The sequence below is a fragment of the Pygocentrus nattereri genome, chromosome 18 (genome assembly GCF_015220715.1).
Source record: "Pygocentrus nattereri isolate fPygNat1 chromosome 18, fPygNat1.pri, whole genome shotgun sequence".
Lineage (NCBI taxonomy): Eukaryota > Metazoa > Chordata > Actinopteri > Characiformes > Serrasalmidae > Pygocentrus > Pygocentrus nattereri.
The window spans coordinates 19,846,866-19,868,407 of record NC_051228.1 but is presented as its reverse complement, the minus strand read 5'-3'; the positions used below and the strand labels follow the sequence as shown (position 1 = coordinate 19,868,407).

General features: G+C 38.7%; 1 protein-coding gene across 1 annotated transcript; it reads left to right on the top strand.

Moving 5' to 3' along the window:
- Positions 1–1,576: 1,576 nt before the first annotated feature.
- ggcx (gamma-glutamyl carboxylase) lies at positions 1,577–21,537 on the top strand. The gene is made up of 15 exons (XM_017711227.2): positions 1,577–1,607; positions 3,001–3,201; positions 3,554–3,712; positions 4,961–5,126; positions 5,215–5,293; positions 6,689–6,795; positions 7,593–7,756; positions 10,959–11,260; positions 13,417–13,548; positions 14,154–14,305; positions 15,197–15,366; positions 16,969–17,099; positions 17,309–17,456; positions 18,178–18,382; positions 19,428–21,537. Exons 1-15 carry the CDS (start codon positions 1,577–1,579, stop codon positions 19,585–19,587), a joined length of 2,307 nt encoding a protein of 768 aa, XP_017566716.1. The 3' UTR covers positions 19,588–21,537.
- The last annotated feature ends 5 nt before the right edge of the window (positions 21,538–21,542 follow it).

Below are 21,542 nucleotides of genomic sequence, written 5' to 3'. Positions count from 1 at the left end.
GAAGTCCTTACTCTAGACCTCAACTTGAGTAAAAGTACAAAAGTATTTGCTTTCAAAGTATCAAAAGTAAAAGTACTAAAAGAGTAATTATGGCTCTGATGTCCTGTTATCATTTTTATAACAAGACTCACTTCATGAACTCCTTCTAGGTGAAAACACTCCAGTGTCTCTCTTGGTAAACCAGTCTTTTAATAGAATGTCATTAATTAGTGACGCTGATGTCTATAAAAATGATCATAAGAACAAAACACTGAAGACAAACAGTTTCCATCAGGGAGAACCGAGTGGCTCTGAAATCACTTTTACAAACATTCCCGCACCTTAATAAAGCATGGCCACACATCATCTGGGGCCAGTGGCTATGTTAGAGGGGCCATCCCTTTTACCTTATTGTACAATGTAAGCATTATGAGGCAAAAGTCAGTGTTCAATGTTTGCATCACCTAAAAGGGCCCAGCTGGAAAACGTGTTCACAAGAGTTAGGGGACTCGCTGCTCATTTATGGAGGCCTTGCCGTCCCAGGGGCACTGAACCCCTGTGCCACCCACCCCCCCCCCAACCTAGAACCACCAATGGGTGGTGAGCTGAGGTAGAGCACGTGTCTGGCTTCAGGTTCCTTGGTACCCACATCTCAAATGATATCACCTGGTCCCTAAACTCCTCCATCATAGTAAAAAAGGTGCAACAGCGTCTTCACGTCTTGCAGAGCCTCAGGAAAGCTCACCTGTGTCCCAGGATACTGGTGAACTTTTACCGCTGTAACATTGAGAACATTCTCACAAACTGCATCTCAGTGTGGTTCAGCAACTGCTCCACATCTGACCCCAAAGTGCTCCATCGAGTGGTGAAAACTGCCCAACGCATCACAGGTGCCCAGTTACCCTCCATTAAGAACACTTACTGTAAGAGCTGCCTGGGCAGGACGAGGAACATCAGGGACGTTTTTCATTCTAACCATGGAATTTTCATCCTCCTCCCATCTGGCAGGCATTACAGAAGTCTCAGCTCCCGTACCAGCAGACTCAGGAATAGCTTCTTCCCCTGAGGCTCTGGCACTGCTCATCTCCACATCACCACTTTAACCACATCTTTGCACTCACTGCACCGTTACTGTACTTCAAGTCCTAGTATTTCTGCACCATTCATATTTGCACCAACAATTACTGTACAAGTTTATCACGGTACATTTGTACGCTCTCCATGTACTGTGTATATATTACATTTATATTTGCATATCTATATTTTTTAACCATTCTACCGTCCTTCTGTACTTTATATGTAAATAAAAGTGTATTTTGCACTTCTGGTTTGTTGCTAACTGCATGTTTACCAGCTTCAACCAATAGGAGGCGCTGCTGAGAGAAAGTGGGCGTGACGTAGTGGTCGGAATCGGCCAATGTGCGTTTAGCAATGGATCCTCGCGACTTCCAGTGTGCTGGCCGTGGTCGGTGTGCCAGTGTTTGACACGTATCCATCTGTTTACGTGTCCACCGCCACCCTGTGCGCCCAGACACGCTGTGGGGACACTGGACGCTGCTGCGTAAACATCTCGGGCAGAGTTTCACGCCTGTGAAATATGGAATCAGGCTCGTGCGAGGCAGCAGCAGGTAAACAGCAGCACACCTAAGTCTCTATTAAATAAAGTGCACTGCGTCTGTAGTTGTGTTGTCGTCGAGGAAATGCCCGAAATGCACACTTTCGTGTTTCCCTGCTTCTGATTTACATTAGAGCCCCTCTGGATTTAATCAGGTGATGTAGAGCTTAAAGCTGCAGTGCAGGTGGGGTGTTGAACTGGAGGTGTTCACATTGAAAATGATTTGCTTTTATTTTGCTAGTGAGTCTTACACTGTGTTGTTTTAGTTGTTTGTATGAGGATGGAGAGATTTTCAAATGTGTTTGTGAGTGTTTCGGTTTATATTAAAGAGACACTCCAGCCAAAATTAAAAATTGTACCATCACTACATCTGTTGTAAACATGTCTGCTTGCCTCTTTCAGTGGTGAATTAATGGCATCGGGAGTGATTTTATGGTTTAAAGACTAAGAAAACCCACTGTCTGATGATGCATCTTGAAGGTGGAAGTGAATTTTTGAAAAAAAAACAAAAAACCAAGTGCTTTGGTGGTCAAACCTTTAGCTCAAATTTCCAAGGTTGTATCACTAATGCTAACACTACATATTATTAGTACGAATTAGGCACAGACATATTGTATAACAACACTTTTTTTGCAAATATGCATTACAATATTTAGTTCCTCTGAGATTTGCTCGATTTTAAAGTTAGAACCTGTAGTGGACACAAGTTAGAACACAAATTAGAACCTGTAGTGCAATATAAAAATACTATAACAATAATATTAATATTAATAATAATAATAATAATAATAATAATAATAATAATAATAATAATAAAATAACAAAAATCTACAACTACAGCTATTTTTACTCATTGTTTTACAAGCTACACTGCACTAATGATTTAAATGGGCCTTATTATGCCCACTTTGTAATGAAATGTAGTTAATACTGATGAAATCCACGATATGCTCAGAAAAGCAAATTGGGACATAATTTATCATGGTAGTGATATAATATGTCATATTGCTCAACCCTGATATATATTAGCTTCTGTTTGTATTCAGTGGCTAGCAGTAAGGTTTTGTGGGCTTCCCTATGTTATGCTGCATGCTGGGTATTGTAGTGAGAATCACAAATGGGAAAATGATGTGAAATCATGAATTGGCTTAAGTCAAAGAGGCTGAGAAGTGCAGTGCTGCTATATAACAATATGACATAACCTAATAAATAACATGTTAAATGCGAGTTTTAGGCCAGAATACCCCTTTAAAGTAAGCTTTTTGAGAAGGCACCTTAGTGATTTTCAGCATAGTTATAGCAGTTTATGTGTCAGCTATGAATGAAGGTAATGTCATAAATTGAAAGTTCAGCTTAAATCTAAGTAATTTTCCCCAATAATGACTAATATCTCACCACCATCACAGGTGCTCCGTACATTCAGCGGGCCAAAAAAGCGAGAGGAGGCCATGCAGAAGGAAAAGCAGCTACGGATAAACCAGCGGAGTCCAGAATGAAGCGCCTGTTTGGCTTCGAGAAGGAGGATCTGTCTTCATGGCACCGGTTTGTGTGTCTTCTCAATCGGCCAACAGATCCTGCGTCTCTGGGCATCTTCCGCTGCTTGTTTGGTGAGTCGTATGTTCTTTGTACACTTACTGGCTGCTTTATTTGAAACCGTTTACCTTGCTGCTGTATAGACACCATATACTATACCACATGCCAGAGAATAACAATTCCCTAGTAACTGTCCACTTAGGAAAAATCTAGCTTGTACTTCCAGTCACTGGCCACTTTATTAGAAACACCTAGCTTGTACTTTCACTCACTGGCCACTTTTCATCTTAATGTTTCTTTCAGGAATAGTAATTATTGAAGTTTTCTGGGAAGTTCTCTTGTTTGTACATTTGGCAAAGTGTTCCTCCAAAAGTTTCCCCAAAACTGCCTGTCCACATTAATGACTACACAGCTCTGTGTCCACAGGTATGTTAATGGCTGTGGACATCACTCAGGAGCGTGGGCTCAGTCATGTGGACTATAAGTACCTGGATGGAGCACCTGTCTGCCGCTTCCCTCTCTTCAACTTCCTGGAGCCTCTGCCAATGGACTGGATGTACTGTGTCTATCTAGTGATGTTTCTTGGTGAGTGACTTTCTACAGAGATTTATTTTTTGCTTTAACAGTTCCTTTAACTCATGAAGAGCTTTATTATTAGCTGATGGGTGAATTAGATGTGTTGGAGCAGGGAAACAGGAAAATGCATTGTGCTATGACTCACTGGCCACTTTGTTAGAAATGCCGGCTTTGTGCTTCCACTCACTGGCCACTATATTAGAAACACCCACATTGTGCTTTCACTAATTGGTCACTTTTTTAGAAACACCTACCTTGTACTTCCACTAACTGGCCACTTTATCAGAAACACGTATCTTGTACTTGCAATCACTAGAAAGTTTTGTTAGAAACACTTACCTTGTACGTCCACTAACCTGCCAATTATTAGAAACAACTACATTATACTTTCACTAAATGGCCACTTTATTAGAAACAACTCCTTTGTACTTCCTCTAATTGGCCACTTTATTAGAAACACTCTGGTGTTTTGTGGGCTTCCACACTCTGGCCATTTTATTAAAATCACCAACCTTACATTTGCACTCACAGGCCACTTTATTAGAAACCACTACCTTGCGCTTGCACTCACTGGACACTTTATTAGAAATACACCTTCTAGCTCCACTGTATAGGTGTACTGTTGTGTGAGGGGTGATCGGTATGGCAAAATATTCAGGTACACGAAAAATATATCAATATTTAGTTTTTCTGAGGTTTGATAAGTTGAAACAGACAAAATACACCAGTCGAGACATCGGCAGGTTGGACAGCGATATTTAAAACTGATATTTAATGACACATTCATTGTACTCTTGAATGAGCAGAATGTTTGAAGTACATTGGGCTAAAAAGTACTAAAATGTCTCAGTTTAATAAATTTCAATGCATTATAAATGTTATATTTCTCTGTACTGCTTATCCAAAATGCTTATACCTAATTTCTACATTTTATAAATCTTCAGTGCCCACCCATACATAATAGTGCCATTTAAGTATGTGTGACATTGTTAGGTTGGCAGAAAAGAGCTGCGCTGTGGTCAGAAACTGACCATTGATTAAGAGCTAGAGGGTGGCTAAAACAAAATGTGCATCAACAGGTGGCCTACAGTCTTTAACTGCACACCATCAAGATGGAGCTATAAGAGAGAAGTTTCTGATAAAGTGACCAGTGAGTGTAGTGCTTCAGCCGCACCGTTTGACCGACATTGTGCTGTCAATTGGAAAAGCTTAAAGACCTGAGATGAATTATCCACCACTATGCATGTGTTTGAGCAGGTGCTGTTGGCATCATGCTGGGCTGTTTTTATCGCCTCTCCTGCCTCATGTTTATATCCACATACTGGTACATATTTTTCTTGGACAAAACGGCCTGGAACAATCACTCTTATCTGTACGGCCTCATTGGGTTCCAGCTCACACTGATGGATGCCAACAGATACTGGTGAGATGACAACCAGAGTTTAAGCATTTCCATTTTGAATGAAAAAAGGAGAGTTAGCTTATTTGTGCCTGTACGTGCTGTTCTGCAGGTCTGTTGATGGCCTCCGTAATCCTAAGAAGAGGAATGCACATGTGCCGCTGTGGAATTACACCCTTCTCAGAACACAGGTTTGTTATATCGCTTTGTTCTTTGGTAGATAAAGCTTTATCTGTATATTCCCACATACGTCTGATTTATTATCTGTTACATCTGACTACAGAATGGGGCTGAACAGTTTGGTGAAATATCTAATTGGGATTTGTCTGACCAAGTTTGTGACTGCAGTTGAAATTGTGTTAAGGTCCAGGCTTATTATTTTGGGCAAGCAGACCAGACCATCCGCTTTTTTTCTGGCTTGAAGCTTGAATGCTGCCAGTTACTGCCTGTTAGTTGTGGTTTTATTGGTTGTTTAATTGCTATTGACTGGTGTAACTTACCAAGCTTCATGTTATGTTAAATGTCCCCACTTAAAACTTAACATTGGTAATAAGAGGGGCTATAGTTCTGGTTGTGCATTGCAAAGCAACTAAATTGTTCTCATTCATTTTCGCCACCACACAAACTCTATTACTTTGTTGCCCTGTAGCCACCAAACTACATGTACTCACTAAGGGTAGGACCTCAAACTCTACTGCACCGCCATACAAACCCGCACTCCTCTATATGTTCTTTATTTTTTATCCCTCGTTCCTCATGTAGACTCCCATTTATTGTAAACAACAAAAATGTAAAAGGTACCTAACACTTGGCAACTCACTATGAACTACCAATTAAACACCTCTTACACCATGGTAACTGCCTAGCAATTTAGCAACTGCATGGGATACCATAGCAACTGTCCAGCAACACTTTAGCAACAACCAGGGATACCAAAGTAACTGCCTAGCAACAACCTAGCAGGAAGTGGGAACCATTCAAGCTGCAAAACCATTCTGCATTTCCTTTAGGAAATGCTAATTTCTTGTAAAACTGCAGCTCTTGCGATTTGAAAATGGCAAGCTGTGAAACTGTGTTTTCAGAAAAAAAAAAAATTCTTTCAGCCCAATAGCAGACATGTGGTATCATGTTACATGTCTAATAATATAACAGTATTTTGCAAAGGAAGATCTTTTGCTCTCTTAAAGGCCCAAGGAACCTAAAGCTGTGTAGGGAAATCTTGACCTTGGTGGCACACAGTATACATGTTCAAAGTATGTGCTGTGAATAAATTTCCAGCACTCAGCAAATGCATGATGTATTTTAAATCTCCGTTTTGGATCTAAACTGGCAATCCTAATCTTGTGAAGTCAGGTATACGTAAGTAGTATTCTGACCAATTACAAGACTAATGCAATTTGTCCTGCCAATGCATCATTTAAAAAAAAACTGTTCTTATACAGTCCCTCTTTGTTTTTACTGAGAGAAAGCCAACAACCAAGCAAAGCTACCCTACCAACCATAATTTAGATAGCAAGCTAGCCCATCAGCTTGTTGTCTCAAATATTGTAACATTTCTTTTTCTCCATATCTGTACACCCTGCCAGATCTTCATAGTGTACTTCATTGCTGGGGTCAAGAAGCTGGATGCTGACTGGGTGGAGGGGTACTCCATGAAATATCTGGCTCATCATTGGCTGTTTGACCCTTTCAAGTGAGTCAGAAAACAGTGGCTATTGGAATATTTCCTAAATTCATTGTAGACATTGACAGTATACAGTGACTTATTGAGCTAGTTTGTGCTAAAATTCAATAGTCTAATAATAGACTAAAGCACTCTGAGTCGCATTAGAGGAGGATCTATCATACAATGTGCAGCTTTTCCTCCACAGGACAATCTCAGTAGTATTAACAGCACGATGTATGGCCATGTCTCTCAGTAGGTTTTGTTATTCTAGTAGTGTGAGGGGAATTGAAACAGGACTACAGAGAAACATTCACTCCACCATTATTACTGTCAGACTGTAAAACTGAATATACTGCAAATTTGTACTGGATCATAAATCACAATGTAATTATTACTGTATAACTTGTAAAACTACACAGACTACAGAATTATACTGTATACAAATCACTCCACAATTATTACTGTCAGACTGTAAAAACTACACACACAGCAGATTCATAGTGGATAAAAATCAATCCACAATTATTACTGTCAAACTGTATAAAGTACACACTGCTTATTCATATTTTATTAAAATCACTCCACAGTTATTACTGTCAGACTGTTACATTTATATAGCGCCTTTCACAAACCCAAGGTCGCTTAAAATCTCAGATCTTCTCTGTAACCGCTTAAATGATAGAACCTCCAACTAATCCAGCTGTAGCAGGACTGTGTATATTTTGATGTTTTTCAGCTAATTGAGTTCTTCATGTGCTGGTTTTGTGTTGAAGAGAGCACTAAACATATGTACTGCATGGGTCACTGTCCTTTGTGCTGTGCAGAGTTATCTTGCCTGTGGAGTTGGTCAGTCTGATAGTGGTTCATGGAGGAGGCCTAATCCTGGACCTGACAGCTGGTTATCTGCTGTTTTTTGATGTCACCCGTCCTGTTGCCATCTTCTTTGTCAGCTACTTTCACTGCATGAACTCACAGCTCTTCAGTATCGGTAAGCGGCTGGATACAATGAGTCGTGTGTTTAAAACCTCAGAAAATAGACTTATTGATGTTTGATAAAGAGCAAGGGTGTCCAACTTCAGTCTGTGTGGACCACAGGAATGTGCAGCCTTTCCTCTTAACACAAAAGACATTCTTTGTGAATTATGTGGTTCCTGCTGAACTTCAGTTTAATGAGGGCTGTGATAACTATTGAAAAATTAGTAGTTAGCTACTTTGAAGCTACTTTCCCAAAATTTGTAGCTAGCTACAATTTTGCTACTTTTCCAGAAAGAGTAGTGGCTACTTTTTGTAAAGTAGTGCACTGCTTTTTAGATACTTTCAAAACGCGACTGTCAGAATGTCTGTGGAATGTCTCCCCTTGACACACCAAACAAGCCCAACTGACAGTGTGAACAAGACACTGCATTTAATCCTGTGAAAGAAACATACAATTGAAAAGCTGCAAGTATACAAAAGATCACCAAAAAGTGTAACCAACAATCAAACTTGCACACCCAAAGGCGTGATATCCAACAAAAATTAAGACTAAATGCAAAGTCAATAATTCCTGGTTTTTCCTGGCAAAAATCAACAAGAATAACTGGATACAAACCAGAGAATTTTGTGCAAAGCATTGTCAACTGTTGAAAAACATTTCAGCAAGATTCACCAATCAGGCTTAACATTATAACCACTTCCTTGTTTCTACACTCGTTGTCCATTTTATCAGCTCCACTTACTATGTAGGTGCACTTTGTAGTTCTACAGTTACAGACTGTAGTCCATCTGTTTCTCTGCATACTTTGTTAGCCCCTTTTACCCTATTCTTCAGTGGTCAGGACCACCATGAAGAGCAGGTACTGTGGTTGTGTGTGTGTGTGTTGCGCTGGTCTGAGTGGATCAGACACTGCAGTGCTGCTGGATTTTTGAAACACTTCAGTGTCAATGCTGGACTGAGAGTAGTCCACCAACATAAAATATCCAGCCATCAGTGTCCTGTAGACAGCGTCCTGTGACCACTGATGAAGGACTAGATGATGATTAGCTCATACTGTACAGCAAGAGATGTCGTCTCTGGCTTTACATCTACAGGGTAAACCGACAAAGCAGGTGCGTCTAATAGAGTGGACAGTGAGTGGACTGTCCACTGGTATAAAAACTCCAGCAGCACTACTGTTTCTGATCGACTCGTACCAGCACAGCACACATTAACACACCACAACCACGTCAGTGTTACTGCAGTGCTGAGAATGACCCACCACCCAAATAGTACCTGCTCTGTCGGGTCCATGGGGGTTCTGACCACTAATGAACAGGGATAAAGGGGGCTAACAAAGTATGCAGAGAAACAGATGGACTGCAGTCTGTAATTGTACAACTATAAAGTGCTCCTATATAGTAAGTGGAGCTGATAAAATGGACAGTGAGCATAAAAACAAGGAGGTGATCCTAATGTTATGTCTGATTGATGTATGTACAGACATTCACATTCAGAGTCTTTATTAAACTTCAGCAACACCTTAGCCTCAAAATCCTCATCATTGACTCTGACTCTGTTTGGGGTGAGAATCAGGCCTGAATAATCTCTCCACTGCTGCTGAGCTGCTGCTCCACAGCAGAACTAGATTTCTAGGTAAAATAACATAATAATCCTTTGCTGTAAAATTATAACACACAGTTCTAACACAGTTTTCACAATTAACGGTCTTAAATGCTGGAGTTAATGCATAACTGCTAATTCGCCAACCTTAACACTGAAGACTGACGTGCAGACTGTTGGACACACAGCAACGCAGCAACGAACATCGATAATTTGAGATTAATTGACATTTACATTTATAAATCACTCGGGTTTGCTGGTATGTTTAATCTGCAGCAACCCATGAAACTTAAGTCAACTTCTCTTTTGAATTCTCCTGTTCCACCTTAAATGGCGCAGCAGGACAATCTGGCGCCTCAGGCACTGTTTAAGGTGGAACGGGACAATTCAAATGAGAAGCTGAAGAATGAGACCGACTCATAAAAACCTCATAAAAAGTCGAACATTGAGAGACATTTTAAAAGAAACTCGCGGAGAACTTTCCTGAGATGCGAGAAAATCGGCCACAGCTGAGCTAAAGGTTAAAGCAGGGCAAAGTAAGTCTGAGTTTTCATTTATATCTTCAGCATGTACTACAACATCAGCACATACTGAGATATACTTACAGCCAAGATGGTAAAACTGATATAAAATGTTGTGGCTCCCAAGGTGGTTTGATTTTTGCTGAAAGGTCAAAATGGCTCTTATTAACATTTCAGTCGCGACCCCTGAGTTAAGCCTGCTAGTTGGGGATGATCAGCGTGTGGGGCGAGCCCATACCTTTGCTGGAGCTGCCCACGGCTCAGTCAGGATTTCACAATCACCATCAGCCAAGTTACTGACCTGCGTTCAGTGGTTCATTTTGCGTGGATTGACTGAAGCCTGTAGCAAAATCGTAGTGAAAAATTTCGCTATAGCTACACAAAAATTTGTATGCGTTACATCTGCTAGCTACTTTTCATACAACAGTAGGTTAGCGGCTACAGCTAATAGCTACTAAAATTTGTAACTAACTACAAAAAGTAGAGTGCTACTTAGCTGCTCCCCATCCCTGGTTTAATGGAATAGTTTAATGAAAAATCTAATTTCCCACACTTTATCACAAAGGTTCTTGAACAGCCAAGACATTGTTGTTGTCTGAAGTTTGCTTATTTACTAGTTTTGCTCTGGAACCACAAGGCTAATGTACCTAACACACAGAAGAAACTTGCATCTCACTATTTAGCATGATGCTAACTGCTTGCCTAAATCATCACAATTGCATAAAATCGTGTGGAGATGTTCAGTATCTTTTATAGACTTGCTTATGTGGTTTCTGACACTGTATGACACACTGATATCTGTAAAATGAGGTAATGATATGACACACATCTGACACTGTCATCTGTTAGTGATCCAAGCTTCTCTTATTTGTTAGCTACATTAGCCCAGTAGCTCCTGTGCTAATTTGCTCTAGACATGTCTTGGCTGATTGACAGCATAAGGCAAAAATGGACTACATTTAATTTGTGTGTGATACCTCTGATGAACAGTAGTATGTTTACTTGATTAATTGTATACTGACTAGTGGCCCCCTGGTAATTTGAGTTTGAGACCCTTGCTGTAGAGACTTTGTAACACCATTTTTTCCTAGGGATGTTTTCCTACACCATGTTGGCCACTAGTCCACTGTTCTGCTATGCCGATTGGCCGAGGCGCTTTTTTGGAAGTTTCCCAGAGTTCCTCCAGCCCGTCCTACCCCTGGTGTCGCCCTCCCCTTGCCCCAGCTCCTCATGCGTTTACCCTAGTCCGCCCAACAGCTCCTCCGAACAGCAAGACGCATCTACGCATCCCAAACCCTCCACGCCGCGCCTCAGACACAAGATGGCTGCGATATTCACCATCGTCTACATCACAGAGCAGTTTTTCCTGCCATACTCTCATTTCATCACACAGGTAATTTCTTATTTCCGACTTAAAAGTGATAAAATAAGCAAATTTACACAACTTTCAAACTTTCACCTTATCCCAGACCTTACTGATCAGTCAAGACATGTTTGGTGTCTCTGTAGTTTCTTTAGAAGACAATGTAGCCAATAAATAATGAACGCTTATGTACCCAATGTGCTATGTGCCTAAATCATCACACTACTCCCTCAGTTTGTTTTTTTTAATATTGAAGGTTGAAGTAGTATGTAAACGTTGCTTAAGCTTCAAAATGTATGTTTTGCATTCATATTTTCTGTGATTTCATGAGATCCAGCCCATTTAGATTATCTGTCTATTCAACTAACAGCACTTTAGCCACACCCACTTACGCTGAAGTTATAAGAAGTGTTTCAGTTCTGAGTGCTTTTGAACAAGCACAATGTAGCAGAGCCAATCAGAACAAAACTCATTTACATGTGTCAGTCTTAAAGGCACAGTAACAAAAACAGCCTGCTTGATTCATAGCGATAAAGAGGCTGGAAAATGATCATGTATTTGGTAAATAAAACCTACCCAAATGTTTTAAAAGTAAAAAAGGTGGATATTGGCCATTTAATATAATAATAAAATGTGGTTCAAGGTAAGTGTGATTTATGCTATTTGTACGACCTTGGGACCAGATACAACCCTTTGGTAAACCAATAACTAGCATAGTTTTACAACAACTCAGTCTGATAAGGGTATCGTTTTTATACAAATTTATACAAATTTTATACAAAAAGTTTGGAGCAGTCTGGGGTAGATGATGATGTTGTGTAGCCGTTTGTCTGACTTTTTTTTTTTTTAAGGAAATTAGTTTATGAGAAATTAGTTTTGCCCTTCTGCCTACATGTCCTCTTTAAACAGTGTGATCTAGAATGTCTGCAGTTCAGGAGGACAAAAGGGTTTTCTTTCGCAATGAGAGCAAACATTCCTATCAGTTCAATGCGAAACAGCAACAAAGATACATTTCATCACCATCGACAGAAAACCTCAGAGCTCCTTTTGAAAACAACAACTGAACTTTACATTGTGTCAACAGCTCATAGCTAACAGAAGTTTAGAAAAAGCGTCCCTTTCATGTAGGAGTGGAAACTGCTTAAGTGATTGTGATTCATTATTCTTGTCACTGTCTGGATAAAACTCATATCTGCAAAATGGTAACTTTCTAGCAGAAGGAAAAAGTGTGCTTAAAGGGCACATATCATCACAAAACACATTTTCCTAACTTCTTGTAAAAAAAAAATATAAGTTGATGTAAAATGTAAACACAATTACAGTTTCAAAGCATGCTGTTCACTCCACAGTCTAGACTGCCCTTATACGGAGACAAAGTGCATTTTTCGAAAAGTTTCTGTAATGTTACAAAAACCAACACATTTACATATCCATTTATTCCCCAACAGCGGTTCAGTCCTACCCACTCGCACTGAAGTTATTGGAGCATAGGAGGGTTTAAGTCTGAGCTCCTTTATGAGCAAGCCACAGTACAGGGCAGCCAATCAGAAAATAGCTCATTTACATATACAACAGCCTGTTTAATTGTAAGGGATAAAGAGAGTTAGGAAAATAGTCATGTAAAAATGAATTATGACTTTTTTTTGGCATATAAACCCTCACAAGCATTATACGTGAGCCTCAGGAAATATGTATCATAAGTTTTTGTACAAGTAATTTTGGAGCCAATCTACTGGTCCGCTGATTGTCACATTGTAACAACGTAAAGGGCTGCTCATTTTTGTCCGATATCAGCAATATATGTAGAACAATAATCAAATATTGTAATTTATACATATATATGTATAATGAAAAGATGTTAATGGAAGCTTTTTCCTTCTCCTATAAAAATTTCATGAGAAATACGTGGTTTTCTTATGACAGTGAGTACTGTGTAAGGACAGGCTAGATTTGGGTAAAAGAAAATATACTTCAATTTATTCCACTTATTTATATCAAATAAAGCTGAATGGTACTGTAAGAGCTATTGATAATGAAGTATTAGTTATTCAAATACTTTATTACTCCTCTAAATAATAAATAACTGAAATAAATACAAATACAAATATTTGTATCATATTCTATGCATTAGATATGAGAAGTGAATGCTGAGGCCTGTAGATCTGATGTTTCTGTTTTCTCCACAGGGTTACAATAACTGGACTAATGGTCTCTATGGCTACTCGTGGGATATGATGGTCCATTCTCGTTCACACCAGCATGTTAAAATCACCTACAAAGATGGAGTGACGGGAGAGGTTGGGTACCTGAACCCGGGGGTGAGTCACACACTGTCAGCATAGAGAGGTGTGATAAATAAAACTAGACTAGATCAGAAATGTTGATGCTCATTTAATTAAAAGCATGATGTGTTTAAATTTATTACATTAAATGATTAATGATGTGATTTCAGTGTGAATAGAATATATTACACTAGCACTAGTTTTGTATTTAGGTTTGATATTCGTGCCAATAACTATGTCGATGTATTTTATTGCAAGTGCTTAGTCACAGTTGGTTGTGTGTGTGAACCCAGCATTCTTATTGATGTGCACAGTCTTTCTGTTGTTTTATATCAATATATAGGACTGTGAGAAATATGTATAACGAGCACTGCGCTGTCAGCAGTAGGCTGTAGCCTGATTGGATTTGAACAAAGTAACTTTTCCTAAAAACCAAGTAAATCCAATAAATGACTTTTGCAGTGGTGCTGGTATTCTGCATTCCGTCAATGCCATTTCTAGAACCAACCCTAGACTTTTTGTTACTCATGATCCATTCGGGTGAGAGGACTGCAAAAGTACAATGTCAAATACAGAGCCAATAAAATAAGTGTCCAAAAACTTATGGACTGGATTGTAACTCTTTTCATTGCTGTTTGCAGGTGTTTACTCAGAGTCGACGATGGAAGGACCATGGAGACATGCTGAAGCAGTACGCCACCTGCTTGAACTACAACCTCCCTCGCTTCAACATCACTGACGCGCAGATTTACTTTGACATCTGGGTCTCTATTAATGACCGCTTCCAGCAGAGGTGAGGAGCAGCGCTGACCGCACAGCAGTGGTGTTAACCCTCTAGAGCTGTCTAGATCTGCCTTTTAATATCTTTTTCTGCAAATTGTAGTTCATTATCTCTATTTAAGTTTAACACACTGGAAATCAAATCCATAACATTTTTTCTAATATGTTAAATTCAATCTAACAGATTCACAACATTAATAGGAATATACATACTTCTGTACTTTGTGCTTCAGTGGCCTTTCATTTTTAATCTGATAATCAATCAATAATGGTAATTTCCAAAAGGTTGTGTATTGCTGAATGTGTACATGTTTGCTCAGAAACTATTGCAGTGAATCCAACAATAAAGGCACCATGGAGTTTCTTTTATGCAGTGATGGGAAACACGGGCCACAGAAAGCTCCAGTTCCGCATATTGCTCTATTTTACTGACCAACATACACATGCATAGGGTTTTATCAAAATCTGGGATCCATAGTTTGACTTCTTTTTCACATTTGTTTCATTTTCCAAAGAGTAATCAATCTTATGAAAAACAGATGTGCTAGAAGAGGGAAATAACTGGGCTGTGCACGTCAGCGTTGTGCCAGGGATTAGGGCTGTTTTTGAGGATTATATTATATTACATTATTAGGAACTATTTTACATTACAGCTTTTACAGCTAAACTTCTGTGTATGATCTGTAGTTATGAGAGTAAAGATTTGAATTGAGGTCAATGGAGAATCTCCATTCAAAATGCTGCCTAGTCTAAGGCTGTCCAAAAGACCACCCCTGAAGCTATTTTAGCAAAACTCAACTGTTAGTATTTGAGCTATGTCCAGTCCATAATTTACAGGTATTTACTTTAAATTTACTGTATAGGTATTTACATTAATTACTGTAATGTTATCCTTTGCCTGTAGGATATTTGACCCTCGTGTTGATATTGTAAAAGCGGACTGGTCTCCGTTCCGGCCCAATCCTTGGCTCATGCCTCTGCTGGTGGATCTGTCCCCGTGGAGGGCAAAGTTTGAAGAGATTGAGGGGACTTTAGACAACCAGACTGAGGTGGTCTTCATTGCTGACTTTCCAGGTATCTTCCCGTCTCCATACCATTCCCTCCATGCAAGTATGGAGTTTCTTTTATTGTTTAGTATCAACAAGCCCTCATAGATGAAAATATTTCATTTTGTATTCCATATCCCCTAAAGAGGTAGGGACAGTATATAAATATAAATCCAAGTGCTGTCGTCACCTAGAAACTGAATATTTAATTTTCCAGATGAAACATTTAGACAACAAATACAACAGTGTTTGGCAAAGAGCCAGAGTTCTAGGCTCAGAGTAAACCTTTGATCAGAGATGGTTATTAACTAGTTACATTTGCTAAGAACATTACAAAATCCACGTACTTTCAATTTGTCCTTTCCTGTATTTTCAAATAATAATACTTTACCTTCTTCATTAATATACTTAAGTAGAAATAAAAGGTAATCTGCTTTTTAATCATTAGCATTGATACCCTAATTTTCTTTTTTGGGTTTTTCTGTTGTGTTGGGTTTTTCAGCTCTTGTTCTGCTTCACTGTTGCTCACATTTTAGAACTTAGATTAAAAACAATAGAGCCAAAAGAACTTTTGGGATGGGTATTTCAGTCAAATTTGATATTCAAGTTTGTAAAGAATTATTTTTTAAATATTTAAATAATTCCAAAAAAAAAAAAAAAAAAAGGTACAGTACAGGCCCCCACATGCCACCATCAGAGACATCTTACTTTTACCGTATTATTATGCCCAGACACAAATCCATAGTAGGTGACATGGCTTGAAATTTACAGCGAGAAAGGCGTCGATCTAAAGTCATTTGGATAAATGCTAAATGTCTGTTTTCCAGCTGTTTTCCAGTCAGCTAATGTTATTAGCTTAGTTACAGTGTTTCACCTCCCACTTAAAAAACATGGTTCTTCAAGGGTTTCCTTATTAAAGAGAATGGTTGGTTCTAGCAGAACCTTTTTTTGAAAAGGTTCTACATAGAATTGTCTACAGCGCACACAGAACTATTTCACCATGCTAAGAGCCCCTTGATCATGCAGACGGTTCTTTTAAATATTTGTGATTCTTTACACTTAGTTGTCAGTTTGTGAGGAGCTGAGTTAGTTGTTTACCTGATACCAAACAAATTCATGTTGAAAGTGTAAAATTTAAGTGTAAAATGAGCTTGAGCTTCTTGTACTTCCTATATGCTATATAAGTGTGCTTTGCTTCTCAGCTGGTGTGTGGTAGCTTTTAGCTGGCTGCAGTAATCTTTTTCTGCTTCCTTCTTTGGAGTAAACAGATTAGAAACTCTGGCCAAAATGTAAGTGAGGCTCTACACTACCCTCTGATAGAGTACAGAGTTTAGACATGGTTCTTTATATGAGAATGTATAAGGTAGAAAAAAGCTAACATGCATATTTTACAGTCATGGCTAGTAATTCAGAAATACTGACCCACTTTAGCAAACTTTAGTTGATATGCTGATAGATACTGAATGTACTAAAGTTCCACTGTAGTACTTTATTGATCCTTTATTTATTTATTTTTTACTGACGTTGTGTTTTTGCTAATTTATTATCACTTCTACTTGAGTCATTATTTCAGTGGAGTAAACAACACTTGTGCTGGAGTATGGGTTTATGTGGAACTTCCTATTGATAGGCCTGCATCTGGAGAATTATGTGAGTGAGGACCTGGGGAACACCAGTGTTCAGGTACTGCAGGGTGAGGTGAAGGTGGAGATAGTGGAGGAGAAGATGAACTACACATTGGCTCCAGGAGACAAGATGCAGGTAACAATTACATGGAATAAAGTCTTGGCCTTGCACTCACTGCTGTCAGACTGAGAGGGTTGATTTGTTGTTATTGTGGCTAAGAGCTAGCAGGAACCCAAAAGAAAGTGCACACACAAACATAGCAGGAGGACCGAGCCAGATTTAGCAGCTCATTAATATCTGTTAGATGTGTAATATTGTGTATTTGTGTGTTTGTATGTGAGCAGCTTCCTGCTGGAGCGTACCATAAAGTTTACACAGTGTCTGAGGCATCGTCCTGCTACATGTATATCTACGTGAACACCACTGAGGCGGCGCTGCAGAAGAACTTCACCATGCTGTTGGAGCTTCAGGAGAAAGTCCGAAATGGGACAGGTCAGACACCCATAATGGTTACTGAATAATTCATAATAGACACTGAATAATTCAGACACTGTAAAAAATGTCTCATCAGTACAGCCCATAAATGACTTTATGTGCTAATAAGTAAATTAACTAGTTTCATTTAGCCTGATTTGATACTTTGAGTGAACAATTTATTCAATTGTTCAGTATTTTTTTGAGTTATATAAAGCTAGTTCAATTACTTGTTACTACATGACCATTTTTAGGTTAAACTGACGAGCCACGTAAATAATCAAAAGAAGTTACTAAGTAATAATGAATTGTGATTACATAATAGGTCATATTGGTTACTGAATAATTTCTAATAGATAATGAGTAATTAATGTAGAAATAACAGAATATTAATGCTGCAGAAAAAGAAAGAAATTAGCAAATTTCTAAAGGAATAATTGAGCAAAAAAATTCTAACATTGCTTCATAATTCATAAATCATAATTGAATGAGAACAGTCATCAGTATGTAAATGAGATCTGAGCTCTTTATAGAAACAAACTTTTTACATGTTGGTTTTAAAAAAATGAGACAGACTGACTAATTACTCTACGAATTATGCAAATAACTGAACAGTTTTTGTGAGTAAGAAGTTTTCAATTTCAGGGAAACATCATGTAAGATTTGCACAAGTTCTGCTTTTTTTTTTCTTTTTCTTTTTATATCTTAAACCCATAACTGTTTGTTATTGGTTCTCCAGAGACAGAGCCTCTGCCCCCAGAGCTGCAGCCTCTCATAACTGGCCTCGAAGATGAGGGTTCAGAGGTAAACATCACCGACCCAGTGGTGCGTCTCTTCCTCAAGCGTCAGAAGCGTTTGGAGGAGAAGAAAAAGCGCCGAGAGGCGCCCATCCACGAACGGTTCAATAGATTCGTTACGAAAAAATACTACATGATCCGGCGGGGGTGAGTCTGAGGCTGATGTGTCGGTGTAATTACAGAGCAGCGTGAGACGTGACTGTGAATTACTAAACACCAGATGCCAAAAGACGGCCAGTTAGTGGTGGACAAATCTAAAAATATGCCATTGTGATAAAATATGTCACAGTACTCTTTTCTGCGCATATAATGGGAATCACCAGTACGTCTAGAACACTGAACAACTGCATAGACCATAAAATGACCAATTATAGAAAGACTGTAAACAACTACCAGTGTAAAGGAGAACTGCATAACAAAACGTACCCTCTTAAAAGATGGTTCAAGAGTTCTTTAGTAAAGAAAATGGTTCTGTATGTGGAACCATGAACACTTAAAGAACTCTTTGCATGATTAAAGTGTTGTCTTCAGACTGATGGAGAATGTGCTATAGATAGTTCTATATTGCACGAAAGGGGGCTGTTATTGTTACAAGCTTGAGTGTTCATGATACTATATAGACCCATTTTCGTTTCTAAAGAACCCTTACAGAACCATCATTTTTAAGTGTGTAGCTGATTCAATTGAAGCCCAATGTACCATTAGCTTACTTTATTTGTTTATATTTACTGTTATTTCTTTAAGGCGTTATTTTTGTAGTTCAAAAATATATTGTGTAGTCAGTTTTTCAATCTTTTTATGTGGCATTTCTGTTTTGCTGGTACAACCTGTTTCAACATTGTGCAGAAAAACAACATATTGTAATTTATACATCGTTACAAAAACACAACTCGGTTGCACTACTCAATTTGACCACAGAGAAATCATGTTCGAAATGTAACCTTTCAGTCCAAAACACATTTGTTTTGACAAATTGTAGAATTTTTTTTTCCATTTTATTCCTAAAATTTTTATTCCTAAAATAAATACAAATAATTAAATCAGATAAAATTGTTAGGCACAGTATATGTTTGTTTGATACACAATTTAGATAAATAATACATATTTGCATATAACAATGTAATGCAAATTTATTGCACACAAAGAATAATAAATCAAGGCTACGGAGGATTAAAACATGTTTGTCCTGTAGGTTTCTAATGACCGCCATCGCCATGCGAAACCTGGCCTTTGGACTGCCTCCTTTGGAGCAGCTGAGGAGGGAGGTCGACTACGCAAACATGAAGGCGCCCGAGGAAGACCCCAACCAGAACGAGCCGCTCAAAGACGAGACGGGTCACGTAGAGCTGTGAGAGAAATTAGCTGTGGACAGTTATTGAACCACCGTCTGCTGCCTGATCCTACACTTAAAGCAATAAAGGTGCCAAAGAGATTCCTTTGGAGCGATGCCATAGAAGAACCACTTTCCATTATGAAGCAATGTGGTTCTTCTATGGTACCGGTCTGAAGAGCTCTGGCACGTTTATTAACAGTGTACCCCTGCTGAAGCCATTGACCCAAAGTACTTCACAAGCTCAAAACATTTGAGAACACTTCACATAATAATAGTGAAAAGATTCCATTTAATATCCATGGCAAAACACGAACATTCCCGTTTTGATTATAAATATGGCCTTACGACCGGTGTTCTGTTCCTAAAGTGTTCTGTTCCTAAAGTAAAGGTCTGTGTTACTGAATTAAAAAATTGCATTTTAATAGACTTCTGAGGATGTGTAGTCAGTTTAAAGTTGCCCCCCGCCAAAACATCACTGAACCCTCAGAATTATGAGGTACTTAAAGAGTGAGTTAAAATCTGAATATTGATATGTGAGCTAACACCGCTGTGCTTTGAACTGACATCAGAAACCTGCCAACCTCACAAAATATACGACTACAATATTATTGCAAAACACGAGAGGGCGCCCACAAGCGAGTCCTCAAATACTGGGGTAAAAGAAGCTCATCAGTTACAGAAGAAAATGTCAATTTCTGACCATTTATGCTGGACCTTTTGTTTGGAAAGTAGCAGGATGTTTTTTTTTTTTTTTTTTTTTTTATAAATAAGAGATCAAAGAAACAGGTTTTTACTAGAAGGACACTAACGTTACTGAGTGTTTGTGGCCACTGGCCACATGAACGTACATGAGACACTGATAAAAAGTCCTATGACAAAATTAGATTGGTAGTATTTTTTATTTTATTCTGCAGAATTTCTGGTGAGGACAACTGCCAATCATCAATGCATTTGGAGCGCCTTCCAGAGCTAGTCCAAAATATATGGGTTCCTATGGAGCTTCTGTACTATATTACACTTAATTTTTATTTTTGCTACAGAAAAACACATTTTCTCAACACAGAACAGCATAAACTATTTTAGTATGGTTGATCTATTATGAGTGCTTTTAAACTCCAGTTATAGGACTTTCTAAGAGCATCTTGGGCATGGTTATGACATCAGTGAGCGCAACCATTTCGTTCAGCCAATGAGCTAAACACCTCACCAACCGATCAGCACTCACTAGGAATAATGCTAACCAATCAACACTAAGTAGCAGTAATGCCAACCAGTTAGCACTTAGCAGTAATGAAAAAATGGAAAGATACTGCAAAGTTTTCTTTGATCTTTACTGGACTACATCCTTCTGCTTGGCAGACTTCAACAAGTTCCTGCATAAATTGCAAGAAACGGGTTACATTTTTAGTGATTAGCATTTCACCCTCCCCATGGATGCTCTCTAGTGTTTTGCAGTCATGTTGCCTGTAGGATGTAAATATGCATATTTGTAACTTAATGACCTTATAAATCCAAAGATCCAGTGACGTTCGGATTATACATGGCAAACGTATCGGCTTTGGGACTTTGTTGTTGGGGTCTGATAGCACCAATGTTACATGTCATTCATTTTTCCTGTAGCCCCACAGTTCCTAACTTGGGCATGACACAACCTCAGAGGTCTGTAGTTGTCACATTAACTGTTACACACTATGCAAAACTTGAAACGAGGTGAAATGAATTTTTCTTCCTGGACAGATTCACAAGTCTTGGTCTAAACATGCTGCTGCATTAGTTGGAAAACACTTTTTTGGTTTTCTTTCTTCTCCAGTGCTACATACTGCATTTCAGTTTGATTGCTGTGCTGAATCATAAATATTACATAATCATAAGCTTCCACTTGTTGAGTATGGAGTGAATATGATTACTACATTGACAAAAACAGTTTACTACTTTATGGCAATTTTTTATTAAAGTATGACGAACACTGCTCTT